This window comes from Dendrobates tinctorius, unplaced genomic scaffold (assembly GCF_039654945.1).
Source record: "Dendrobates tinctorius isolate UK_male_01 unplaced genomic scaffold, ASM3965494v1 ptg000039l, whole genome shotgun sequence".
NCBI classification, from domain to species: Eukaryota; Metazoa; Chordata; class Amphibia; order Anura; family Dendrobatidae; genus Dendrobates; species Dendrobates tinctorius.
The window spans coordinates 27010772-27037261 of NW_027361707.1; the positions used below are offsets into that span (position 1 = coordinate 27010772).

The window sequence follows — 26490 nt, forward strand, 5'->3', positions numbered from 1 at the left end:
CCATCAGACGCCCAATCTTTTCGTCACCTGTGAAATGCTCAAGGAATGGAAATGTGATTGCTCTTCCTTTACCCTGCCAGTCATCTACATTTCCCTTTCCTACTACTCATATCTCAGGTATCTTTAAGGCCAGGGTCACACTTGCAAGTGCAATGCGAGAAACTCATGCGAGTCTCTCACCTCAATAACCGGCAGTGCCACCGGCACTCGGGACCAGCATGTCCGACTGTATGTATTTCTATGCAGCTGAATGCTCTGGTCCCGAGTGTCAGCGGCAGTGCCGGGTATTGAGGCGATTTTCTCGCATTGCACTTGAAAGTGTGACCCCAGCCTTAATATTGGAAATTAGCCCCCCTTTTACCTGCCACACCCCTACTACCGAAGGAAGACCAGCTAACTGTGATTATATCAATGCAAACAATATCTGCTTACCTTGCAGGGGCGATGTCGATACAACTCCTGGGTGAAGGGCTGTAGCTCCCTGAAGGAGAAACATACAGATTAGATGGAGAAGACCTAGACTCCAGTTTATCAGGTCTACATGACTAATGGCAGCTCATCAGATAGACTGCTCTACCCACTACATTTTTTTCAACACGTGCCAAAAATTTTTGTACATTACTTTTTTTTACCAGTTGTAAATGCCGCTGTTTTCCTGATTCCGGTGTTGTTTTTCTTTTGTACCTGTGCCTCTTGGTTCTTGAGATGTGGCCCCCTGTTCTCTGTATGTCAGTCTACTCTTGATAATCAAAGAGGCGTGGTCCTCAATGGACTCTACGGGAGTCTTGTTGAGGATACACACCCATTTCGCTAAGAAAACTAGAATTATAAATAGGGAAGTGGGGACTCTACCTCAGGAATGGAGAAGAGCAGGAACAAAGAGAAAACAATGTTAGATGGAGGCTGTGTGCCCACGTAAGCGTTTTCTAAGCGTTTTTGAAGTGTTTGTCCGGGTCAAAACGCTTCACAACTGCTTAAAATAAGCATCCCATTCATTTTAATGCATTTTGCCCTTTTTGTGCCAATTGATGCGTTTTTTTCCGCATAGGAAACGCTTAGCTGTTAAAAACGCAGCATGCTCATTAATTTTGCGGAAAAGTCCGCGTTTTCAGCTATTTCCTATGAGTCCAGAAAACACGCTGAAAAAAACGCATCAAAAACATGCAGAAAACGCGCAAAAAACGCGCGGAAATAAAACGCGCGTTTTCTGGGAAGGAGTCCGTTTCTGAAGCAGAAATTTTCTGCATACGTGGGCACATAGCCTTATGAAAACAGAGGCATCTAGACAAGGCAAAACAGCATATTTATGGCAAGCAACTGGTGCCCTTTAAACAAACATGAAATAAATGTAGGCGTACAACTTTTGACTTCTCTGATGCCAGTTGAAGAGGAGCTAAGCTCCCCAGGGAATGGTAAAAGCTGACTGGTGGGGGGTGGTCAAACCCCTGCTGATCTGATAGTGGTGGTCTATTCTAAGGATCAGTTGACACAATATACCACTTTAAGGGCAAAAAGGACCTGGTGTTAAAGGGTTAATAGAACAGAAATTCAAATGGGATGGACACCCCTTTAAAGGGGTAAAAATATATCTGGTCCTTAAGGAGGTAATGAAACGAACATTGACGGGGAGTGGACTGGACTTCTGTGCTGATAAACTATGTATAGTACAGCCAAGAAGTCAGGCAGAATTTCTGATTCTACATGTTCCCTGGAGAAATTTCATATTTCTGTGATATCCCAAATGTATAAGTGCTTTCTATTCCAGCTTCCAGTGTTCTCCCCGCGGCCCCACACCATGTTCTGCATTGTGTATGGGGAGAACTCTGCAAGATGCTGAAGGATTGTTACTAGATTTCTGCTTATTTTAAGAGTGCAAATTGGTTTCATTAAATTATTCAAAGGCCGGTTCCAAACTGCGTGAGCGGCATCCATGTGCGGTAATGATGACGGCTTCTCTTAGGCCCCGGTGTTGAGTCATACCGGCATGGGAAGTTAATAAGCGCACAGCCCATTTACTCTGGAGATTATAGAGAGCCCATCACTTCATACACCCCTGCTCGTTCCCAGTCAAACAGACTGCTCCGCATCCTGAAACTAATGTCTGCCACGAGTAATAAGGATGATATGGAGCAGTACACACACCGGCACCATCACACGGATGTATGTGTGTCTTGGGGTAATGAGAACAGGCAGCGCCTGTCATTTACATCAAAGTCATATGTGTCAGTCGTAGCTTCATCAGTCATAGGAGGGCAGAGCACAAATGGAAGATGGAACCTGGCCAGAAGCAACATCTAACTATCTAATATCTATCAATCTATCTATCATCTATCTGTCTATCGATCTATTATTTATCAATCGCTCTATCATCTAACTATCTCATATCTAACAATCTATCGTCTATCTATTACAGTATCTATCAGCTAGTATCTATCTATTATATATCTATTATCAATCTATCTATTATATATCTATTATCTATCTAGTATCTATCTATCTACCGTATCTATCTCATATCTATCTATCATCTATCTATTACAGTATCTATCAGCTAGTATTTATCTATTGTATATCTATTATCAATCTATTATATATCTATTATCTATCTAGTATCTATCTCATATCTATCTGTCATCTATCTATTACAGTATCTATCAGCTAGTATCTATCTATTGTATATCTATTATCTATCTATCTATGTAGTGCCTAAATCTCTGCCTGCGGTAACTCTCTCTCTGCAGAGATATCAGCGCACTAACCGCCAAGGCTCCCATCCTGCTCCTTCCGGGTCTGCTGATGCCCGGGGTGCATGCACTCTTAGCAGATTTTCAGGCACTGTGCTCAGAGCGCGCGCACACTTCCACTTTCTTAAAGGGGCGGTGCACATTCCTCTAAAGCAGGGATCCCCAACCTGTAGCTCGGGAGCCACATGTGGCTCGCGTTCCCATGAACTGTGGCTTGCGACTGTCTGCCAGCTTGGTGCATTAGGTCCAGGTCTAGCAAACAGGTATCAAGAGAACATCTCAAAATGGTGAATTTTGTGAGTAGCCCTGCACAGAAGAGCAGATCTGGATGCAGATTTACTGGTCTTAGGGGTTTAGAGATGTTTTATGTATGGTACGCTGGAGGATGATACTACCAGTCAGAAGAGGTGCTCAAAGCTGGATGTGACAGTGTGTTGGGAGTCCTTGATGGGAGAATACTGAATGGGGGTACTGCAGGAACCCCTGGATCTCAGTGTACTACTTTGAAGTGAATTCTGTGGAAAAACGTTGGTTATCATTATACCTGTAATGGGGGTTTTGGTTGACGCTACTTTGAAGGAGCTTCCTGGAATTAGTCAGAGTACAGTGAGGAGAAGGAGTGTGAGCCAGGAGCTAGGACAGTCGTGTCCAGGAGGGAACATTTAAGGCAAGGAGCCCAGCAGTCCAGGGCCTAGAGCTGACAGTCACACGTGGTGAGGAATATCTTGGCAGCATCAGAATGGTAGCAGCTATTTTCGTGGGAACAAACCTAAACATCTGAAGCCTAGGGCCTGGTAAGGAATGGAAGACCCATTTCTTGACTTCACCTTTGGAGAGGGAAGCGGGCGGGCAACTCCTGAAGCGGGATAGCCTGACCAGTAACGAAGCTATGACAGCGGACCAGCGGATCCGGTGGATATTTATGGAGGAGTGAGGGACAGTACAGGGAACGGAATGGTGATATTCTGCAAAGAATCTTGTGCTGTTTCTGTAACTAAACTGGACAAGCTGAGTAAAATTATTTTGTTGAAGATGACCCTGGACTCTGACTATCTTTGTGTGGTGTTAAAGGAAAAGGACTCCTGGCCGTGTGGAATGGACCATGACTTACAAATGAGTGAACTACCGTGTGTTAATAGAGCGGAGGGCCAGGGTGTGCCTGTATTGCCACCCACTGCCACGACTACCGCCCAGGCCTCCGTTTCACACCTACCAGTGCTCACCTCGACCGCAGCAGAGCCAGCTGCACTCACCAGTGCTCACCTCGACAGCAGCAGAGCCAGCTGCACCCGCCAGTGCTTACCTCGACGGCAGCAGAGCCAGCTGCACCCACTAGTGCTCACCTCGACGGCAGCAGAGCCAGCTGCACCTGCCAGTGCTCACTTAAACGGCGGCAGAACCAGCTGCACCCGCCAGGGCTCCCCTCGATGGCAGCTCAGCCAGCTTCACCCGCTAGTGCTCACCTTGTCGGCAGCAGAGCCAGCTGCACTCGCAAGTGCCCACCTCGACAGCAGCAGAGTCAGCTGCATCTGCCAGCTCTCATCTCTCTGTCAGACTGTCCTGTCTGCACCTGCGGTTCCTTTTATCATCTCTACCTGCCTGCATCTGTTGGACATTCCCCCAGGCCATTCCAGCTATCCGCTCCTAGGGGTCATCCGCCATCTATCTAAAGTCAGTACTGAAGTAGCACCAGGATAATTGATGGAATATGTTTGGTTCAACAGCTCCATTCCTGTCTATGAGTGTTTAGTTGCTAGATTTGTATGCTGTTTATAAAGTGAAAAAAAACTCCCAGAGGCTCACATAGGGATAGCATGTGACTGTATTTCATCTTATTCCTATGTTTATTTATGAGAGAAGCATCCTGCTGTGGATGCTGTACAGATAGAGACACACAAATGTTTTGCTCCTGATCTATTAGGCTTATCATATACTGTTCCTGTTTGTTCCTGAATAAAGAAGCTCTGTTGTCACATGCTTGGAGAGTATCCTGACTAATCCGCTGCCAACAGGTTATGGGCCCAGAGTGACACAAAACCCCAGAGTAACATAACAACAGAAGCCGAGAGCAAAAGCAACACAGAGTAACAGAGAAGATGTCCACTAGCAGCAATCCTGTCAAGTTCTCAGTGCCAAGCCTCTCTAACCAGAACTACCAGTCCTGGAAATTCAAGGTGAAGATGCTGCTCATAAGAGAAGGTATGTGGAATACCAGACCAGTGCCCAAACCCCATAACCTCCTTATCCAACATCACTGAAGAGGAGTTTGCTCATCTTCTCTCCAAATCACACCTCACTACTTGGGAACTTGACCCTATCTCATCCCACCTCCTCCCCAACATCACCACCACTCTTAACCCACCTCTTCAACCTATCACTAACTTCTGGTACCTTCCCTTCTGCTTTCAAATATGCCACAATCACATCTATCCTTAAAAAGCCAACCATCGAACCAACAGCTATGTCCAGCTATCGCCCAATATCGCTGCTCCCATTCGCTTCCAAACTCCTTGAACAGCACGTCCACACTGAACTTTCCTCCCACCTCTCATCTAACTTGCTCTTTGACAATCTACAATCTGGTTTCCATCCCCATCATTCCACTGAGACAGCCCTGACCAAAATTACTAACGACCTACTTACAGCCAAAGCTAAAGGACCATACTCTATACTCCTCCGTCTAGACCTGTCCTCTGCTTTCGACACAGTCGACCACTGCCTCCTACTACAGATCCTCTCCTCCATTGGCATCAAAGACCTCGCTCTATCCTGGATCTCCTCATACCTTTCCAACCGCACATTCAGCGTCTCCCACTCCCACACTACCTCCTCATCCCACCCGCTCTCTGTTGGAGTCCCCCAAGGCTCTGTTCTACGACCCCTACTCTACTCAATCTATACACTTGGCCTTGGGCAACTCATAAAGTCCCATGGATTCCAGTACCACCTTTATGCCGATGATACTCAGATCTACCTCTCTGGCCCAGACGTCATCTCTCTGCTCTCCAGAATCCCGGAGTGTCTATCAGCCATATCCTCCTTCTTCTCCTCCCGCTACCTCAAACTCAATGTGGACAAATCTGAACTGATCAGCTTTCCCCCATTTCACAAATCTTCCTTACCCTACCTATCTATAACAATTTGCAACATCATGCTTTCCCCCTTTGACTCTGCCCTGTCCTTCAAACCGCACATCCAAGCTCTCTCCACCTCCTGTCGCCTCCAGATCAAAAATATTTCCATAATCCGTCCCTTCCTCAACCCTTAATCTTCTAAAATGCTTGTGCATGCACTCATCATCTCCCGCCTCGACTACTGCAACATCCTTTTCTGTGGCCTCCCTGCTAACACCCTCGCACCTCTCCAGTCCATCCTTAACTCTGCTGCCCGACTAATTTATTTCTCTCCTCGCTACTCTTCCGCTTCTCCCCTCTGCACATCTCTTCACTGACTCCCATTCCCTCAGCGAATCCAATTCAAGTTACTAATACTGACCTACAAAGCCATCTATAACCTGTATCCTCCATATATCTCTGAACTAATCTCCCAATATCTTCCCTCATGTAATCTCCGGTCCCCCCATGACCTCCTTCTCTCCTCCACACTTATTCGCTCCTCACCCAATCGCCTCGAAGACTTCTCCTGAATAGCCCCCATCCTCTGGAATTCTTTGCCCCTACATGTCCGATTATCAACCACACTCGGATCCTTCAGACGGACCCTGAAAACCCATCTCTTCAGGAAAGCTTACAGCCTGCAATGATCCCCGCTGCCTCCTCACCACTACTGGAGCTACCGCCTCACCATCACTGGAGCTGATGCAACCCCCCAACCTACTGTCTCCTTCCTCATCATCCTGCAGAATGTAAGCCCGGAAGAGCAGGGTCCTCTCTCCCCTCTATATCAGTCTGTGATTGTTAGTTTGTTTACTGTAAGTGATATCTGTAATTTGTATGTAACCCCTTCTCATGTACAGCACCGTGGAACCAATGGTGCTTTATAAATAAATAATAATAATAATGGGGAAATATACTCAGGAACAAATGCCTCATCCATTACCAGATGATTGGCTAGAGAAGGATCAGAAAGCACAAAGCACGATGTCCCTCAGTGTAGGTGATATGCATATAAGCAAATGTGCAACTGCAAAGGAGATGTGGGATGAGTAAAGGCCCCGTTACATTTAGCGATGCACCAGCGATCCCGACCACGATGTGACCCGGTCAGGATCGCTGGTGCATCGCTAAATGGTCGCTAGTGAGCTGCCAAACAGGCAGATCTCACCAGCGATGCAGCTGCGGTCGGCGGTCGATACTCACCTTTCAGGCGCAGCGATAATGACCGTCTTCTGCCCGCGTCCATGGCTCGCTCATCGGCGCCAGCAGGAAGCCGGCGATGAGAAATGGACCAGGCCGATCTCGCGCGATCAGCTGTATCAGTCTAAGCTAAGTGATGGACAGAATATGCAGGACTATATAAGAAATACCCTAGAGATTGTGGAGCATATCAGGGGTATTGGTCAAGAAATTAAAGATTTTCATGTTGCTGCACTTCTATTAAGTGGTCTTTCTGAAAGTTTTGACACACTCGTGACTGCACTAGATGCACGGCCAGATGATGAGCTGACACTAGAGTGTGTTAAAGGCAAACTTGTGGATGAATTCAAGAGAAAAGTGCAGCATGTAAGCAGCAGCAATTAATCCAGAGCAGAAACAGCATTAAAGATACAGGATTTCCCTAAATATAAGAGCCATGTAAGAGAAACTCATGAATGTTTTGTCTGTAAAAAGCCTGGCCACCTTAAAACAGACTGAAGAATTTGGAAAGCAAGAATGAGTCAGCTTAAAAAGCAGAACAGTCATCAAAGGGTTAAAACAGCTGTAAAGGAAGATTCTGCATGTGTTGAAGCTGCATTTAATGCCAGTACAGGCCTATCTGTAAAGCATATATGATATATAGATTCTGGTGCAAGCAGTCATGTGACAAATAACAAGGATTTCTTCACTGACCTTAATAAAGCAAGTCACAAAAGATCATCTTAGCTAATGTCTCACAATATGACTTCAGGAGTAGGACACGGCTACCTCCACTGTCTAGTTTCCTCAACACAAAGCAGAAAGATCCCAATAAAGGATGTTCTCTATGTTATCAGCCTTGAAAGCAATCTTCTGTCAGGGAAGATGCTCACGCAAAAGGGGAATGTAGTTTCTTTTAAAGATAACAGTTGCATCATCTCAAAGAAGGGTCACACTCTTGCAGAAGGAAAAATCCAAGTTGAACTTGGCAAGTACTGTATATGGTGTTATGTTTTCATGTGTATGGGATATTTGTATGCATATAGGGGGCTGTGTGTGGTTCATACTGTATTTAGGGTGTTTATGTTATAAATAAAAGGCTATGTGGGGCACATGCTGTATATCAGAGACTACGTGGGGCACATGCTGTATATCAGAGGCTACATGGGGCACATGCTGTATATCAGAGGCTACATGGGGCACATGCTGTATATCAGAGACTACGTGGGGCACATGCTGTATATCAGACTACATGGGGCACATGCTGTATATCAGAGACTACGTGGGGCACATGCTGTATATCAGAGACTACGTGGGGCACATGCTGTATATCAGAGGCTACGTGGGGCACATGCTGTATATCAGACTACGTGGGGCACATGCTGTATATCAGAGACTAGGTGGGGCACATGCTGTATATCAGAGACTACGTGGGGCACATGCTGTATATCAGAGACTAGGTGGGGCACATGCTGTATATCAGAGACTACGTGGGGCACATGCTGTATATCAGAGACTACGTGGGGCACATGCTGTATATCAGAGACTACGTGGGGCACATGCTGTATATCAGAGACTACGTGGGGCACATGCTGTATTTCAGAGACTACATGGGGCACATGCTGTATATCAGAGGCTACGTGGGGCACATGCTGTATATCAGAGGCTATGTGGGGCACATGCTGTATATCAGACTACATGAGGCACATGCTGTATATCAGAGGCTATGTGGGGCACATGCTGTATATCAGAGACTACGTGGGGCACATGCTGTATATCAGAGGCTACGTGTGGCTCATGCTGTATATCAGACTACGTGGGGCACCTGCTGTATATCAGAGACTAGGTGGGGCACATGCTGTATATCAGAGACTACGTGGGGCACATGCTGTATATCAGAGACTAGGTGGGGCACATGCTGTATATCAGAGACTACGTGGGGCACATGCTGTATATCAGAGGCTACGTGGGGCACATGCTGTATATCAGAGACTACGTGGGGCACATGCTGTATTTCAGAGACTACATGGGGCACATGCTGTATATCAGAGGCTACGTGGGGCTCATGCTGTATATCAGAGGCTATGTGGGGCACATGCTGTATATCAGAGGCTACATGGGGCACATGCTGTATATCAGAGGCTATGTAGGGCACATGCTGTATATCAGAGACTACGTGGGGCACATGCTGTATATCAGACTACATGGGGCACATGCTGTATATCAGAGACTACATGGGGCACATGCTGTATATCAGACTACGTGGGGCACATGCTGTATATCAGAGACTACGTGGGGCACATGCTGTATTTCAGAGACTACGTGGGGCACATGCTGTATATCAGAGGCTACGTGGGGCACATGCTGTATATCAGAGACTACGTGGGGCACATGCTGTATTTCAGAGACTACATGGGGCACATGCTGTATATCAGAGGCTACGTGGGGTACATGCTGTATATCAGAGACTACGTGGGGCACATGCTGTATTTCAGAGACTACGTGGGGCACATGCTGTATATCAGAGGCTATGTGGGGTACATGCTGTATATCAGAGACGTGGGGCACATGCTGTATATCAGAGGCTACATGGGGCACATATATTCATAATAAAGAGAAAAGGAGTGCTGACTTCATCAAAATGATAAAAAATGTATTAATTACATATAGTGGCTCAATGTGACACAGTAAAAAGCAGGAGGTAAACAAAGAACAATTCATGTGTTCACCCAGGGAATAATGAGCTTGAGTAAGAAGGGATCACTGTTGAATAGACTAAAGTGAAACGTACGTCCGGGGCTGTCCCCTGGGAATTTTACCGTGCACTTGCATATGACTATGGGTAAGTGTCATTGATCCTAATACTTAATTTTTTGGCACATGCACTTTGCGCTTTATTATCCTGCTGCCTTTCACCCTACCATCTTGGCTTAATCAATCAGCTGCAGCAATTTCATTGGTGTGCCTGTGAACTCCAGTTTACGATACTGCACCTGTTCACGTCATTCAGTGAGATCTTCATGCACTTAATATTTAATTTATAGTTTAGGCATGAGACCCTATTTCTTTGTACTCATTGAGTACGATCAATAGTGCTTCTTACCCAAGCTCATTATTCACTGGGTGACCACATGAATCGTTCTTTGTTTACCTACTGTTTTTTACTGTGTAATATTAAACCACTATATGTAATTAATAAATTTGTATTATTTTGATGAAGTCAGTACTCCTTTTTTCTTTATTATGAATATTCATGCATATGGAGTTTCTTCCTACAGTCAGTTGGATTATAAATTTTCCTGATAGTAAACATGCTATTGGCATTTCTATTTATTTGTTATATTATCAATATTCCTGAGAACCAATTAATACATGGGGCACATGCTGTATATCAGAGGCTACATGGGGCACATACTGTATATCAGAGGCTAAGTGAGGCACATACTATATATCAGAGGCTATGTGGGGCACATGCTGCATATTAGAGGCTACATAGGGCACATACTGTATATCAGAGGCTACATAGGGCACATACTGCATATTAGAGGCTACGTGGGGCACATGCTGTATATTAGAGACTACGTGGGGCTCATGCTGTACATTAGAGACTACGTGGGGCTCATGCTGTATATCAAAAGCTAACCTGGGGCACATGCTGTATATCAGAGGCTACGTGGGGCAAATGCTGTATATCAGAGGCTACGTGGGGCAAATGCTGTATATCAGAGGTTAAGTAAGGCACATGCTGTATATCAGAGGCTTCGTGGGGCATATGCTATATATTAGAGGCTACGTGGGGCACATGCTGTATATCACAAGCTATGTGGGGCACATGCTGTATATCACAAGCTATGTGGGGCACATGCTGTATATCAGAGGCTACATGAGGCACATGCTGTATGTCAGAGGCTACGTGGGAGCACATGCTGTATATCAGAAGCTATGTGGGGCACATACGTTACATCAGAGGCTATGTGGGGGCTCTTACTGTATGTAGGAGGCTATGTGGGGGCTCTTAAAGTACCTAGGGGGTTGTGTATGGCTCTTACAGTATGTAGGGGGCCGTGTTTGGCTCGTATGATATAAGGGGCTGTGTGAGGACTCATACCGTATATAGGGTGGCTGTGTGCCGAATCATACAGTCTATAAGAGATGTAAGGATACTTAATTCTTCTCAATATTAAGTCATACACTTAATATTAATATAATTATAATTAATATAGTAATATTATTGAGCAGAAATAATTTTAGGCCATTGGTTTGCCCCCCCCCCACAATAGTCATGGTCTCTCATGTGGCCCCTCAGGAAAATTAATTGCCCACCTCTGCTCCAGATGGAGTAAGTGCTCCCTTGTCTTTTGAAGGGGTTTTATATGAATCATCTTTTGACCATATTTTTTATATAGGCCATTTATTTACCTGCACAAGATAATCATGACCCCCCTGCCCTCTGCTTATTTGTCTCTTCTCGAGACTAAATAAATCTAATTTCCGTACTCAACTCTGTTCTCATAAGTATCGGTCCCCATACATATTAGACTAATGTCGGCTAAACCCACCGATATAGTCGGATTTGGCCGACAGTCTAATGTGTATGCAGGCACTGGCCAATTGATCATTAGGGAAGATGTGGATCAGGCATTTCTGATTTTAGACTGCATTTTTAACCCGTAGGTAAGCCGCCAACAAAAATGTTAGCCAGCAATTTTCTTATAGAGAACACAAGAGTGGCCGAGCAAGCACTCCTGTGTATGGGAGAGTTGGCTGAGATGGCTGTCAACAGTAGAATGATAGGCAGAAGCTTCATTCAGCCAGCAGCCATCTAATGTATATGGCTGGCTAAATTTAAACCTGACGTTTTGCATGCGCTGGAGTAAGATGCACATAATTCATTAATAGAAGCATATCTCTTAATGGCGCATCTTACAAGTGCTGTACACCTCCATCAGAAATGTTAGTCCCGCCGGGCTGGCGCACATTTCTGGCATCAGTTATGCCTCTTTAGTAGTATAAATTGTGATGAATTTGCTGGGCACGCTTTGCCATGCCTCATCCTGCTCTATGACTGCGCACTTTGGTGAAGTTGGCCACGACTGGTGTGAAAATTACGAAGTTTTGCACAACTTCGAGTTGTGCAAAAGTTTGGCGATATTTCAAGCTGTTTTATTCCGGATATCTAGCGAAATCACCTTCATGAGGCTCTTTCGTGTGTTTTATTTGCTCGTACAAATCAATGTTTAAGCTCAAACATCAAGAGGTTGGAGCCTGAAGCATTAGTTTTCAAGAACAAATGAAACACACTATGACTCCCATTCATCAAGACTGGCATTGTTCACTCCAGACTTGATGAGGAGATGTGCTGGAATCAGACGCTCCTGATCGATGAAGAGGCGTACCCCATTTCATGAATCAGGAGCATCAGATGAGTTGTAGGCACCTCTGCATGCGCCTCACCACAAATCCTACTCTAGTCCCTGCTGGAGTAAGATGTGTGATGTAGCAAACGTAACCACTCATCAGAGTCAGCTTTGTCAGAGGAGGGAGAAAATGACATTAGAATACGAGTCACACAATTTTAGCGTAGCCACAAGTTGCATCAAAATTTTGACACTATTCAAATCTTTTTATGCCAGGATACTGGCGTAAAAGCTTTGATCAATCAAGCCCAATATGGAGTGCTGCCTGAAAGAATTGACATGTTGCAAATTTGAAAAAACGATTTGATGTTTCAAATGCAAAAGAAAAAATAAGCAGTGTGTAGATGAGATTTCAGAAATATAATTCATTTTGTTGGCACTGTAAAATGCTTTGTTTTTTCCACCGCAAAAAGCGCCACATGTGAGCATATCCTTACACTGCTTGTAAAAGACTAAATCCCACCACGTCAAGGTGTACCCAAATTGGGATGGTTCTATACTGTCTATAATATTAAAAGCTTACTATGTGTCAAAAAATGACCTTTGGTCCTTGGACCTCCTCTGACCTTATTCACATTGAGGTCATTTTTAACACAGCACATAGTTTTAATATTAGAAAACGTATAGGGCCATCTTGATTTCGGTACACCTTGATGCGGTGGGATGGCTTCTACACATTATTTTTTATCAAAAACAGTGTTTTCTAAGTACCCAATGTTTTTTATATATACTGCTATATTTTACTTTTTTCCACAGGGTATTTCCTTATTATGTTTCTATCTTAAGTTTTGTCTATTATTTTAGACACATCCCCTGGACAAAGCCAAGTGCGAAACGCGTGTTGGGGTGCCTGCTCCTCTCAGGTATAGACCATGATCTTCACTTTAGCACATTTTTGACTTACTAATGCTTCTTCTTTTAATTTAGCAAAAGTGTTTCTGTAAGGGATTAATCCCCTAATTGACTTTACATTGGAAACCTCTGTGATTCTTGGGATAAAAAGGGATTAACCCTATATTTGAACTACCATTAAGAATCTCTTGAATTGTTACACATGTATATTACTTATTAAGTAAAGGGAATCCAGTGCCACAATTACTATTTACCTTGTTATTTAGGCCTGCACATATAAGATTGGGAGGCACTTTTTTGCACCTTATATCTATAACTAATTCCATTATTCGGCCTTTTTTATGTCATCTTGTGCAATGTATATAGCTTGACTGTCTATATCATGATCTTTTGCGGCATTTCTTTGTATATGTTGTCCCCTTTTTGCATATCTTTTTGCATGTATTTTTTGCACTGTTGCATTTTACTGGTTTAATAAACTTTGGATAAATTTTTAAAGGTAAAAAGCTTCCATTTTTTCTTATTATTTTTTTAAGTTTGGGAGTGCGACTGATTGATCCAAGACAATATCTGAGGATGATGAGTTATGGCAGAAAGAAGCATTTCTGGTCCAAAATGTAGAGAATGAGAAAAGGAACAACTCCAATCAGAGAAGATGTCACCAATCACTGGTCACGTCACTCTGTATGTAATTGCTGGGTTTCTGTGACTTTTAAAAACTTTTCCCTGATAATGTTCACCTCACTCCCTTCCATGGTCCTTTCACTTGTCAGTACCAAGTAAATCTCAAGCCACAATCATCTACTCCCTGGTATGAGTAGTGACTAGCAATTGTCCCGCTAACTCCATTCCTATGTCAGACATGCGTCACCCTTTCTCAGATAAATACTGTTACAGAGATAAAATTTTGGATTTGGTATTCAGAAAGAAGACATTAAGTTTTATTAAATTTGGAGGAATTTTTTTCATTCCTTTGTCAGTTTTTCTGGCAACAAAAATACACAAACTTTAGTGCAAGTATTTTTTGTGCAAAAATTATGCTTTTTTTGCACCAGCTTCACCACTTTTCTTAAAAAGTGGGTGTGATTAGCAAAGAGGGCATGACCAACTGCCATGTGACAAATTTTCTAGAGTGTATACCAGAAAACTGGTAGAAATGTATGCCCCAAAAAATATTTATAAGCCCCCAAAATCTGATTTTTGAACCATTCTGTCTGTGACCAATTATTCCAAGAACAGAAACATTATTTATGTGCAAACATATAATAACTATTTACCTTCAGTCCCCCACATACTGGGCAAGCAGAAAAAAGGGCCCTGGTAATTCCAGGATGAGGGCTGCAGATTTCACAAGTCTCACTTGTTCCTGCAGCTGCCAAGTCACTTCCTTTTGGTTCCATCCTTTGTGGTTGCCCCTTTGTAGCTGTCCACTTTGGAACAAAATCCACATATGTCTCATCACCTGAGTCTTTGCTTTCTTGCAGTAATGATACAGTTTTGGGGTCAAGATGGGGAAGCAACAGCTTAATATCACTGGGGTTTTGGGTTCCTTGTGCCTGGTCCTTTGGTAATGTGGAATCTGAAGTTTTTTGTTGAGGTTCTCTAGCAGCTGCCTGTAAAACACTTCGAGGTGTGTCGTAGAGATGTCTGACAGAGGCAGGAATCTGATATTCAGTCCCTCTGTGTGTTTCCGGATGCTGACATGTACATAGATTTTGATCTGTGGCCATGGCCAATGGTAAGCTAATCAGTGACCCAAACTCCTCACCATGGCAAATGTCCAGGCTTTCCGCATAGGAAGAAAAGCTTCCAGAATAAGAAGAGTGACTACCAGTAGCTATCCCACTGTCAGAAGAGCTTTGACGACCGATCTCCTGCAAGTGTCTAGATGGTGCCGGCTTAGGAGGTGGCTTGGATGCACGAAGGGCTTCAGAATATGCTTTATCCTCTCCAAGATGAATACCCTTTGCTGCTGCCATGCCATGACTTTCAGCAGAAGTGCTGGCCGAAGAAGGATCTGCCCAGATGGTCAACCTGCTTCCAGCACTGGCATCTGAATGGCTGGTGTCCGAAGAGGAACTGGACAAACTTTTGTCATCTCCTGCAATAAAATCAAACTTTTTGTTTAACTTGATTATTCTCAGCACATTCAGTTGAATAGAATGAATTATTTCAGGGCAAAAAATATTTATTAGCATCCTAAGCTCGGTCAAGTCTAGAGTTGAGCGAATTTTACAAAATTCGGTTCCCATTACGATTGGCGGCAAATATTGTATATGCAATATTGGCCGAACACCATTGGAGTCAATGGGAGTAGAAATGACCGAATATGATCGAAATTGATCGTCAAACATAAATTCATCACAAATAGGGTACCAATATAGCACGAATATGGCAAATTCAGATTCAGCGACCGATTCCGAACATATTCGCTCAACTCTAGTCAAGACCAAAAGTAGGCACTGTTCATTTACATGAAGCAATCAGGATATTAAACAGATCGAAGTGATTAAAATCAATTGCAAACCAAATATTGCTGGTATTAGATCACTGGATATGAATTAAAGCTTAAAATCAAGTAAATCAAAAAGAAAAAGTATACAATGAAAACAAACAGTTATAAAAAAAAGGGACAAAAGAGGAACCAATATTGCAAGCAAAACTGTAGACAAAAAAATAAAAATTAATCTTTTGGCCAGTCCCAAAGTAGATTAACATTTTTCAAAGTTTTAGTCAATGGAATGCCACCTTTTCAGATGTAAATGTTATGCATAATTACTGTAGGTGGCAGATTGCAACATGGAAAACAAGCAGCACTGACATCAGCCACTTGGCAGGCAGCATCACAAATATTGCAAGTGCCAACTGCAATGGTTGGCGTTTTTTTATGTTCTCCCCGGTCTGTCAAGTAGCTCACACCAGTTCTGCACCGTTGACTTCTAATGTCCAGCACAGGTTCCAATACAAATCAGTAGAGGATCTACTGGATGGTGGCATTTAGGCCAGAATATCTTTTTTGCAGTTGCTGCTCGTAAATGTGGTGTAATGTTGAACTGAAGTCTAATAACTATGAACGGTTTATTAATACTATTTTGAGGTCTACATGACTTTCTGATTTCTTTTTATTCAATTTTTGGGTGGTGGAGTGACCAAAAACCAGCAAGTCTACTATTACAATATATTTTTTTTCCTTTTAGAATTAACATATGGTATGAATAATATGATATTTAATTAGCTTGGACGTTTATATTTTTCATTGTGTTTTACATTTTCTATTGGCAGTAGGGACATTGCAGTATATTGTGCAAGTGATCAAATATTTGCAAAATATTGCACTCCATTATTTATTCCATCCATCGACTGGTCTCCATAGGTGTTCAGACATAGAGTCACAGCAGTTAGACAGCTAGCTCTGATCACAGCAGTTAGGCTCGTATGTAGGCTATGTTGGCTCCGGAACAAGCTCTATACATGCATTATACACATCTGCTGTGCACATACAATGGATTTTGCCAATGGAAATTTGGTCTGAGTGGGCTCCGACACTGGCTCAGATTTCCATTACTTGAAGTTTAAGCCTGCTATTGGTATTAATAACACTTAATGGCAGTGAGCAGCTTACAATGTACTGATATAACTGCAAGTGTGAGTAACAAACCAAGTAAACAATTTTACTGAAAACTAACAATAGAAAATTAATTTTTTTGCACAGTAAAAAAAAAGAATGCAAAGGAGTCAATAGTCTTTAAGGTAGAGAGTTAAATTAAAAATTCTCTGACCACAATATCGAGGGAACTACTATGGACAGTGCCATAGTAATAAGAATTCACATCACACATATGCATTACTATTCTCTCTATTTACTGTTCCATACAGAGTCAGACAACTGCTATCTGCTTGTCAGCAAACTGTCTACGGCATCCAATAAATGCAGTACATGGGCAGGGGAATAAAATATGGAATTTATTCTCAGCCCACAGCATAAACACGAGGTTATAGCTATTTTTGCAATATTCATTTAACTCCTGTAGCATAGGGATACAATGGATATTCCCCAATAATGAATATGATGTGGAATATATAAATGAAACAGGCGCTGTAATCTCTAATTACAAGGACCAAATCTCTATTATGCTGCTGTTGATTCCTCTGAGAATTGCTGTAATTCTCTGCTTGTTGGAAAGTTGTTCTTGTAATGCTGGATCATGAATTTAATTTATCGTGTCAGTGCAATAGGAATATTTTAATTATACATATAATTATGTGCATAGATATGAACTGCACAATATAAAAAAAGTTGTCTATTGTTACATGCTTTTCATGATGTGCAGGCAGCAATGGTCTTCTTGTAGAATGACTTAAAGGGGGTTCTACAATATTTATTTATTTATTGATGGTGGGCCGATATTACGTGATCTGCAAGGGGCCTGACCTCCACTAATTAGCTTATAGCAGTTACTCTATGTGACTGCAGACTTGTGAATCCTTACAGCATGCTCACTGCGCACTGTAACGATTCTCCGGTGCCGGGAATGAGCAGTCATGTGATCGCAAGTATGCAATCTGCATACTTCTGACTACATTCCGACTAGATGTATGTGGCCTCGCTCAATACACTTGCATTGAGCGGGGCCACGCATTTTTCACATGAATCATTGCCAATTAGACTCCATGCCAAGCTCGTTAAGGAAAGCCAATCTCCCTCCAGAGCTACATCAGACGAACATGATTCAGCCAGCCAGACCTAGCTCTGTACTGAAAGGCCTGTTAAAAAGGTTGAACATTGATTGAGTCGGTAGCTACCTCCAATAGATGGAGCTAGTGGAAAAATTTTCTTTCCTGCTGTAAGAAAGTTCATTTACATACTTTTCACTTTGCAGCATTACTTTAGTGGTATTAGGAAAGGTGGCCATTTTATGCCCAAATTTTCAATGGTGGTTCATAGCTATGAATAGAGAGTTTGCAGCTCCATTCAGACCCATGAGACCCTCCTAACAGAAGTTGTATTATCAACAGCACTTCATAATATTAATGCTTGGTAGTGTCACGATTACACCACTCATAGTGTCCTAAGGGCACTGTGAGCCCAACTACATAATCAGAGGCAGGGGTGTGCTGGGCTGTCAGTATTGTGAGTGACAGCCCAGCTGCCCAATCTGGCCGGACCTGCAGGTATTCTTCCAGGTTTCACCCGTTCAGGGTGATTACCTGGCTATTTAGCTGGCTGGCAGTGGTCAGACCATTGCCAGTCGTAGCCTTGCTCATTGGTGTGTTGCTCTGCGCCCTGTGTTCTGATATTCTGATCTTTGTTGCTAGACCTCGGATTTGCCTTTTTGACTACACGTTTGTATTAACCCTTTTGCCTTTGACGCACTCTGACCTTAGTTGCTTCACCCTGGACTTTGCCTATTTCTTTGTCTTATCCCTTTGTCTTTGACGAACTCTCCTAGACATTTGACTCCTTGACTTCCCCGCTTCTTGACTTGTCCTTGAGACAAAGGTAGAAGTTATTTTGTACTACCAAGCAGTTTCCAACACCTCTGCACAATGTAGTACAAAATTGCCCATTACAGTCATTGAACTCTTCAATAATGGTCTGTGACATGAGGAGCGGTTTCCACATTTTGCATTATATCCTGTACCTTACCTCCCATGCTATGATGAGACAGCAGGCTGAGTCGTTTCTCCAGCTGTAGGGTCTCATGTGCCACCCTTTCTTCCATATAAGCAGGGTTTAAATTTGGATCTTTAAAGGAAAAAAAAGTTGTAATAATTTGTTAGTGTAATTAATAGGCGCAATCTATGTATCTCAATTTTGGAATTGAATTTCCAAATTTATTAGCAGATCTACCCTTTAGTTCTATTGAGTGGCCAACTGCATGAATGCAAATTTCCCATGGCTGCCCAACCCCCCTGACTACAGGTTGTTGACGGTAGTCAGCTGAAGATGCCCCACCATTACACTTTTATACAATGGTCAATCAAGGTTTCTTAAAGTAAGCAGATCTTAAAGTTTTTCATTTCTGTGGTAGGTAACTTATCCGGGACAGAAAATGAGAACTGCTAATAAAATATGAGCTATATGGAGATTGTTTTGTCAAATAATACATGATCTTAAACCACAACTCCTAATGGAGCCTTGCAGAGGAGAACACCCATGAAAAAGCACACCAGTATCAGTAACATTATTATTAGGTGTATTTTTTATACTATTGTTGTAGCTTCTCTCTCTCTCTCCTACATATATTTGGGTAACATCAAAAGGTCACACTCTTATTTCTGACCTGATATTTTATTAGAATTATCTTATATTTGTGTTTCTTTTGCTCCATTATAGTTAGTATTGAAAATCTCTGGTAATTATTTCCCTTTTTTTCTCATCTGTACAGTTCTTTGACTTTTACCCATTTACGCTTTTCTATTTATTTGGAAGGATATAGCTTATATCTCCATAGTGTGTATGTAATAATAATAATAATAAATTTTATGTCTATAGCGCTGACATATTCCCAGCACTTTACACTTCAGAGGGGACTATATATATATATATATGTATATACAGTATATATATTTATTGTGGAGATTTTGTGTGTCTTTTGTTCACCATGATTGAGCTTTATGCTTTATTGTATTCAGGCTGACCATTCTATTATATGGGTACCATTGTTCTTTCACACCAAGAGTATTTTTACTTTTCCTTATATAGTTTTTGGGCGGTCTAGCACTGTACCATATTATCTGTCTGATGCCTTTTTTCCTAACAACAATAATAGTTATTAATAATAATATATTATTATTATTATTATTATTATTATTATTGTTGTTGTTGTTATTATTATTATTACTATTATTATTATTGCTATCATTATTATTATTACATTTTGTTAGCATTGCTAGATATTAAAACAAATATGAGTTTCATGTTTAACTTTTTTATTATTTTTGCACAAGTAGAGGAGGAAGTTTCGGTATGAATATTGTTATTATTAGTAGGAGGGGGAATTAGCATTCAATGTATTAAAGTAGTATTAATACTTATTTGTCTTCTTATTGTTATTATTATTGTTATTATTATTATTATTATTAACATAGCAGTGATTATTAGTCCGGGCAGTAAACCTTTCTATGACATTCTAAATATAAGAAAAAATAAATGTAATTAAAACTGGTTTGTGTATTGAGCGCTATATATAGCAGGTGGTAATTCTTCCTGAATGTTTCGTTCTTCATTTATTTACTTTGTACACCCCCCGCCTGTCCCATGTGCAACCTTACACCCTTTAGGGCAGTGAGACTCCAGTATACAGTGTATATAGATATGTATAGTTATAATTGGCTCTGCAGTGCATTCTCGGGAACTCAGTAATAACACATGGGATATAGTTCTCATACAAGATATCAAATTACCCCTTGTACGTCAATGTACGTGAATTTTTTTTACAAAATAGAAAAGATTTTAAAAAAGCAAAAGACATAGTGGTGGTTCATGGTTCCTGTAGGACAATAATTCTTATGTTCTCTCCATAGTGTATGTCTTTCAATAAACCACATGATGTTCTTCATTCATGGGGTCCTCCGGTTGACACAGTCAGACATAATTCAGTTACAGTGCCAGTAATAGAAAAATTGCAAGACACTACAAGAAATAACTTGCTTACATAATATTTCTGGACTTAAAGGGGGTTGTCTGACCTTGGGGCTCATGTCTCCAGTCACACTACATAACTGGGACTTGTGAATCTTCACAGCGCGCACTGTCAGGATTCTCGAATACCAGCGGCGGGACTGGGCAGTCTTGTGACCACAAGTATTTGCATACTCCTGGGCACATTCCGACTAGTCGTGTCCAGCCTCGCTCTATTCAGTTGTGTTGAGCTTGGCCGTGCATGCCTGGTCAGCACTAGTGGTATAGCTACCAGGGGCGGAGCTACACTACTGCGCATCCATACAGTTAAACTCTGCGGCAGAGCAGGGAGACTCGATCTCCCTGAAAACTGCCACCCAGCCACTATGAAGCCTGTGAGTGGATAGGGCGGCGGGGTCCCCTCTGTGTCTGAAGTCACTGCCGCAGACACTGACAACAGGGACGATGATGCCACTACATGGCGCCCACAGTGCTCAGATGTGCCGGTGCTCAGAGAAGCAGGGAAACAAGGAGGAGAGGTGAGTGTTTTATTTTTTTTTTATTTTTTTTAAATGGCGAATGCATTATACTGTATGGAGGCCTATGGGAAGTGTATTATACTATATAGAGGCCTAGAGTAAGGGAATAATACTATAGAGGCCTATGGGGAGTGCATTATACTAAATAGAGGCCTATGCATAGTGCATTATACTATATAGAGGCCTATGGGGACTGCATTTCACTATATAGAGGAGTGCAGTATACTATATGGAGAACTGTGAGGAGTGCATTATACTGCATGGTGGCCTAAGGGGAGTGCATTACAGTATATATAGTTCTATGGGGAGTGCATTATACTATATAGAGGCCTAGGGGGAAAGCATTATACTATATAGAGGCCTTTGGAGAGTGTATTATACTATATGGAGGCCTATGGGGAGTGCATTATACTATATGAAGGACTATGGGAAGTGTATTATATTATATAGAGGTCGATGAGGATTGCAGTTTACTATATGAGGAATATGGGGTGCGTTATACTATATTGAGGCTATTTAGTTGTTCATACAGTGTGGGAGCTAATGTGGAGTCTTTGTGGAGTCTTTGTACAGTGTGGTGTCATCATACAGTGTTAGAACCATCAAACAGTTTGAGGGCTACTAAGGGGTAAGTATACTGTGTGGGGGTACTGTACAGTGCTGGGGTCATTATACTGTGTATAGGAGAGCATCGTTCTGTGTAGAGGGTAAAGGGGGAGACTATGGACATTATTATAAGTGGGCACTTATTGTTATAGGTGAATTCAGGTACTTCTGCCTGTCAAAGGGGTACACAGATGACATTATTACTTTCAAGGGGGCAAAATGTGGGCACTGTTTTTAGGTCACTTGCACAAGGTATGAATATATTCTAGAGTTATGCTTTACCATCTAGAGGGCACACAGTACAACACAGCAGGTGCACTAATAGGGACAAATACGACAGCAGTGGCTCAGTATTGGGGCATCAGTAGGATGAGGAGTTTGTGCAGGTTGGGGATAGTTGGGGTTTTGGAAATGTGAGAAGTCAAATGTGACTTTGTTGCAATCTCTGTAGCAGAGTCCTGGCTGGAAGAAGTTGTTTTGACGGTCTGGGTCAAATGGAAAAGAAATAACGTCATCCATAAGTTACTACACATAACTGTACTGTGATCTCCTATATGTTCTGCAGCATTGATATCTACCACTATATGATCACCATGTGGCAGTAATATCAGTGTTGGTCTTAGTATAGAAATGGTTTTTAGTAACAGCACTATCATCTGCTGAGGTTCTCCTACATCCACTATTAGGGTGCGCCACTTTAGTTGTAATTAGGGTTACCTGGTTAGGGGCCCACTCCGAAGTTTAGCACCCCTGTGAATCAAAACCCTATCTATGCCTCTGGTCAGTACGTGTGTCACAAGGAGGTTTACTCAAACATCTCCATGTGTTATGGTGGCGCTGGGTCTGTGGATTACACAGGTCCAGACACTCCTCCTTGTGACTCCATAGATGGCTATGGTCAGCACAGAGTGACTCTGGGGTCAACTTCTAGGGCTGCAACTCCTATGCAGGTAAGAAGTAGTTAAATATTTGCTGGACTCAGCTTGCTGAGTTCCTGTGGTCACATGCTGCGAGAGAACTAGTCGTGTCTGATCTTTCCATATTTAAGCATGCTCCACTGTTCAGGTAATGGCAGCAATAATTCTCTATCCTGGTTTGGAGAGTTGGACACATCGTGGTTATTAGGTGTTATGACTAAAGCTTTTGCGAGTGGTGTTTGTTTAACCCTTTCCTTTTCCCCTAGGTATCTTTATATTACTTTGTTGCCTCTTGGGCTGTACACTTTGTATTTCCCTGAGAAAGTGCTGTGTGATTGTGCCTCTGTTTCTGCCCTGTCTGTCTTGTCTTGTATTTCCCATACACTGCACAGACTAGTGCTACTTAGAAGCAAAGGAAGGAACAAGACCCAGGCATCTCCACCTTCAGGGGTAATCCTGGAACAGGGTTATCCAGGGAATCCTAGCTTGAGGGTCAGTATAGGTGCACATCTATTATCCTACAGTCACACCGTGACAACATGAGTGAATGTATGCAAATTGTATACTTTCACTCCTGCGCATGTTGCTCCTGGGAAAGGAGAATCCTGACAGTGCAGACTGTGCATTCTGTGAGAATTCTCAAGTCTGCAGTCACACAGAGTGACTCCAGACTTGTACCTCAAGACTGGAAAACCCCTTTAAGGGCTAGCCTATGAACACTATTTAGTGCATTTTATTTTAAGCATGTATTTCTGGCTATAAACCAACTATTTGCAGAAGGGTTTTTATTCAAATTGTTGCTTCATTTGACTTCTGTAACTTCCACGAAAAATCAGAGACATGTGAATGACCCCATAGACTATCACAGGTACAAGAGCTGTCCCTGAAAACTCAAATAGCACTCGTATGAGAACATCAGATGTGTGAATGACACCTTACAAAGTGCATAAATTAATCCAACATTGTTACAAATCTAATATTAACCTGGCAGCACCGGGCGGAGACCGAATGGGCCTTTTGTTGGAGAGATGCCACGGACGATACAGTCAAATAGGAAACTGATCTGGTCACCTTCTGTGCAGGAGAGGAAAAATACACCGGCCCCTGTGAAGAAAACCCCATAAAAAAAGATTAATTATTTATTCATCTGGAAATTATTTGATCAGAATTTTCACTATCAACATTTCTCATTCTCGAAAGAACTGTCAGCTTTGGTTGACCCAAAACTTTTGTCTCTCTCTACTCCTTAAATGTCTCTATTACAACAGATCTGCGTTATTATACAGATGCGTTACCTCTGCTTCGATGACTGTTTTAGTAAATACTTGAATTTCCTATTATACAACAATTCTGTGATATCTTTCCTGCGTTATATTGTTCTTCTGTTATGGCTCCTGGAAATTTATGACTAATTAAGAACTTAGTGGTACCAGTATGGAGGGATGACCGTACAGAGTGGGCCACTGTCCAACCAGGGACCTGATGGTATCAAAACATGAAAGGACACCCCATTTTGACAAATAAAGTTAAATATCGATTTAGTCTTAAAATTCTAAGAGGAGTAACATAGGAACAGTAGACTGAATCTACCTAAAAAAGGCTATTTAGAATTATTAATATGGATCACATAAAAGATATACAGCTGAAGTCCATTATTTTTGTTTTGTTGTAGAAAATATATATATATATATAGAATACATGCTGCGGATTTTTCCGCGCGGATTTGCTGCGGTTTTAAATCCGCAGCATGTCAATTCTTTCTGCGGATTCCGCAGCGGTTTGTCACCTGTTACATTGTCCTGGTGTCAAACCGCAGGGGAAAACCGCAGGTAAACCGCAGGTCACTTTACCTGCAGTTTTACCTGCAAATCCGCATGGAGAAATCTGCAGATGATTCCACACTGTGTGCACTCACCCTAAAAACTTCAGCTCAGGGCACAAGAAATAAGCCCTCACAGAGTGCCATATCCTGAAAAATGAGAAACGTACAGGACTCGGAAAATGGGGACAAAAGAAAAAAAAAATTCTTGCAAATTTCCGAAAAAAAATTTCAGCACGTAAATAAAAAAAAAAATAATTACAGTATACATGTTTGGTATCTGCATACTCGTACTGACTTTGAGAGTCATTTTCCCAGATCAGTTTTACCATACAGTGAACATGGTAAATAAAAAACAATTGTGAAATTGCATTTTTTTTTGCACTTTCAGCGCATTTGGAATTGTTTTCCAAAACACTATGTGGTAGAATGAATGGGGTCATTCAAAAATACAACTCATCCCACAAAAAAACAAGATCTAATATGGCTTTGTGGATGGAAAAATAAAAAAAGTTATGGCTCTTGGAAGAAGGAGGGGGGGGGGGGCAAGCAACAACGGGAAAAAGGAAAATGTCCATGGCATAAAGGGGTGTCTTCTAGCCAAAGATTAATTTTCTATAGCTGTAGAGCCATTCCCAGAAGCTCTTCTATAGGAAGAATCTGACAATCAGCTCCCTATATCTCAGCGACGTGGAGGAAAGGGTATTTTAATTATGTATGGTTGCGTCAGTCGTTCCAGAAAGTGTAAATCCAGACATATTAGTGACGGACCCTGTTTGCAAAAGGGGAGTAGATGTTCATCTCATTTACCTTCTAGGAGTTATCTCAACGATTCTAGCTGCCATGCTTATATAAAGTAACAAGCTTTGCCAACCGCATGACAGCCCGGTATAATTAGCCATGTTTGCTCCTGGGTTGTACATAGGTTAGATGATCGCAGCACATAATTCACCATTTCTATTTGTGTTTTATATGACCTAAATATGAAGGGTGGTAACAACAACAACAACACTGTGAAGGTATACACTAGCAACAACTAATGTCTCATTATCCGCTCGCCAGGCGATTACCCAGGACGTCTCATGGTCTAGAAGAACGACTCAACGAGCATGTCTTATTAAGGAACTTTTCTGCTCCTCATCGTAGGTTATCTCAGTGAAACTGTTCTTTATGTGGTTAGGCAATATTTTTCATATTTATTAAGAGAACGTATAAAAAAAATATATATCTATATACAACCGCCGTGTAAAATGTAACGAAAACAGCAATGCAATGATTTGGAAATCTCTTATCGCAATATTTTATTCACAGAAGAATACAGGACACAGATCAGAAGCTGAACATTGGACATTTTTCTATTTCATTTGAAAAAACTTAACTAAAGTAGAAGTTGATGGCTGCAAAGCATCTCAAAAAAGTTGGGACAAGGCCGAATATACCGTTACGTGGCACGCCATCTTCTTTTTAGAACATTATGTAAATGTCGGGGAAGTGAGGAGACAATGGCTGGAGTTTTGGGAGAAGAATGTTTGAATCTGACCCTTAGACTAGCATTTCTTCTGCGGTGTTGCTATCAGTGTGTCAAGAGTGGGAGAAGAGGGTTGCATTAACAATCCAGCACAATGGGCAGCACTTTGAATACATTTTATAAGTGGCATAAACTAGTATTTAACTCAT

The 26490-nt window shown here is 42.0% G+C and overlaps 1 protein-coding gene across 1 annotated transcript in view; it reads right to left on the reverse strand.

The window, feature by feature from the left end:
- DOK7 (docking protein 7) overlaps window positions 1-26490 on the reverse strand; it is a 187640-nt gene that overhangs the window by 62189 nt on the left and 98961 nt on the right. Inside the window, exons 5-8 of the mRNA XM_073574565.1 lie at window positions 23979-24098; window positions 18956-19054; window positions 14586-15409; window positions 433-481 (exon numbers count right to left, since the gene is read on the reverse strand). Of these exons, the coding sequence (XP_073430666.1) occupies window positions 433-481; window positions 14586-15409; window positions 18956-19054; window positions 23979-24098 (1092 nt within the window). The remainder of the gene's footprint in view (window positions 1-432; window positions 482-14585; window positions 15410-18955; window positions 19055-23978; window positions 24099-26490) is intronic.